At 65.7% G+C, this 2,362-nt stretch overlaps 1 protein-coding gene across 1 annotated transcript; it reads left to right on the top strand.

The window, feature by feature from the left end:
• Positions 1–6: 6 nt before the first annotated feature.
• LOC110392085 (translation initiation factor IF-2-like) lies at positions 7–2,359 on the top strand (the record flags this gene model as incomplete). The annotated part of the gene is made up of 2 exons (XM_021384041.1): positions 7–482; positions 2,216–2,359. Coding segments are annotated over exons 1-2 (479 nt in total), but the record flags the coding sequence as incomplete, so codon positions are not given.
• Between the last annotated feature and the right edge of the window lie 3 nt (positions 2,360–2,362).

The raw sequence follows: 2,362 nt of genomic DNA, 5'->3' as shown, positions 1-2,362 counted from the left end.
CCCTGTATGGCCCCATGGCGATGTCCCTGTGTGTCCCCACGTGTCCCCATCAAGCGGGGGTGTCCCCATCTGCCCCCGTGGCGATGTCCCCATGATGTGGGGGTGTCCCCACGTCCCCACGTGTCCCCATAAGGTGGGGGTGTCCCCATGATGTGGGGCTGCCCCCCATGTCCCCACGTCCCCACATGTCCCCGTGTGTCCCCACGTCCCTGCGCCCCACACCCACGCTCAGCCCCGCCGCGTCCCTGCGTCCCCACGCCACCGCGTGTCCCTCTGTCCCCGTGCCCCCAGGTGGGGCAGGCCGTGGGGCAGGCCGTGGGGCAGGCCGTGGGGCAGCGCGGTGCCCGGCTGGCCGTGGGGCAGCGGCTGGCGGCGGTGGCCCGCAGCAACGCGGTGACATTGGGGCGGCTGCGGGACGAGGTGACGGCGCTGGAGCTGGAGCTGCAGCACAGGAGACACCGAGGGGGGGGACAGCGGGCACGGTGAGAGCCCTGCGCCGGGGGGGGGACGTGGGGGTCCTCAAGGTTGGTGGCACCCGTGGCACCGTGGGGTGGGACAGATGGGTACCCAGGAGTGGTGACAGCTGGGTCGCCATGGGGTGAGACACCGGGAGCCATGGGGATGGGACAGCTGTGTCCCCATGGGGTGGGACATCTGGGTCCCCAAGAGTGGTGACATTTGTGTCCCCATGGAATGGGGCAGCTGGGTCCCCAGGGGTGGGACATCTGGGTCCCCAAGGGTGGTGGCATCTGTGTCACCATGGGATGAGACACCAGGATCCTTGGGGATGGGACAACTGGGTCCCCATGGGGTGGGACATCTGTGTCACCGTGGGGTAGGACACCCAGGTCCCCAAGGGTGGTGACATTTGTGTCCCCATGGGATGAGACACCAGGATCCATGGGGATGGGACAACTGGGTCCCCAAGGGTGGTGACACCCATGTCACCATGGAATGGGGCAGCTGGGTCCCCAAGGGTGGTGACATCTGGGTCCCCATGGGATGAGACTCCAGGATCCATGGGGATGGGACAACTGGGACTCCATGGGGTGGTGGCATCTGGGTCCCCACAGGATGAGACACTGGGATCCATGGGCATGGGACAGCTGTGTCCCCATGGCGTGGGGCATCTGGGTCCCCAAGGGTGGTGGCATCTGTGTCACCGTGGGGCAGGACACCCAGGTCCCCAAGGATGGTGACATTTGTGTCCCCATGGGATGAGACACCAGGATCCATGGGGATGGGACAACTGGGTCCCCAAGGGTGGTGGCATCTGGGTTGCCATGGGATGAGACACCGGGATCCTTGGGGATGGGACAACTGGGTCCCCAAGCGTGGTGACATCCATGTTCCCATGGAATGGGGCAGCTGGGTCCCCATGGGGTGGTGGCATCTGGGTCCCCATGGGATGAGACACCGGGATCCATGGGGATGGGACAACTGGGTTCCCAGGGGGTGGGACATCTTTGTCACCGTGGGGTAGGACACCCAGGTCCCCAAGTGTGGTGGCATCTGTGTCACCATGGGGTGAGACAACAGGATCCATGGGGACGGGATAACTGGGTCCCCAAGGGTGGTGGCATCTGTATCACCATGGGGCAGGACACTCAGGTCCCCAAGCGTGGTGACACCCGTGTCCCCATGGAATGGGGCAGCTGCGTACCCAGGAGTGGTGACATCTGGGTCCCCATGGGGTGAGACGCCAGGATCCATGGGGATGGGACAACTGGGTCCCCATGGGGTGGGACATCTGTGTCACCATGGGGCAGGACACCCGGGTCCCCAAGTGTGGTGACATTTGTGTCCCCATGGGATGAGACACCAGGATCCTTGGGGATGGGACAACTGGGTCCCCAAGGGTGGTGACATTTGTGTCCCCATGGAATGGGGCAGCTGGGTACCCAGGAGTGGTGACATCTGGGTCCCCATGGGATGAGACACTGGGATCCATGGGAATGGGACGACTGGGTCCCCATGGGGTGGGACAACTGGGTTCCCAAGGGTGGTGGCATCTGTGTCACCATGGAATGAGACACCAGGATCCATGGGGATGGGACAACTGGGTTCCCAACACTGGTGACATCTGTGTCCCCATGGGGTGGTGGCATCTGTGTCACCGACGCACAGGACATCGGGTCGCTGGGTGCGGGCCACCTGTGTCCCCGGGGGGGGCTCCACGTCCCCGTGTCCCCGTGTCCCCGTGTCCCCGTGGCAGGGCGCAGCGGCGCGCGGCGGAGCTGGGGCGGAGGTTGGAGCAGAGGGAGAGGGACAGGGACAGCGCCCGGCGGGAGGTGGCCGAGGTGACACGGGAGCTGGGCACCGCCAGCGCTGGGCTGCGGCACGTGGCCCACCAGCTGCGGCA

This window comes from Numida meleagris, unplaced genomic scaffold (assembly GCF_002078875.1).
Source record: "Numida meleagris isolate 19003 breed g44 Domestic line unplaced genomic scaffold, NumMel1.0 unplaced_Scaffold946, whole genome shotgun sequence".
NCBI classification, from domain to species: Eukaryota; Metazoa; Chordata; class Aves; order Galliformes; family Numididae; genus Numida; species Numida meleagris.
This window is presented reverse-complemented; position numbering and strand designations above follow the sequence as displayed.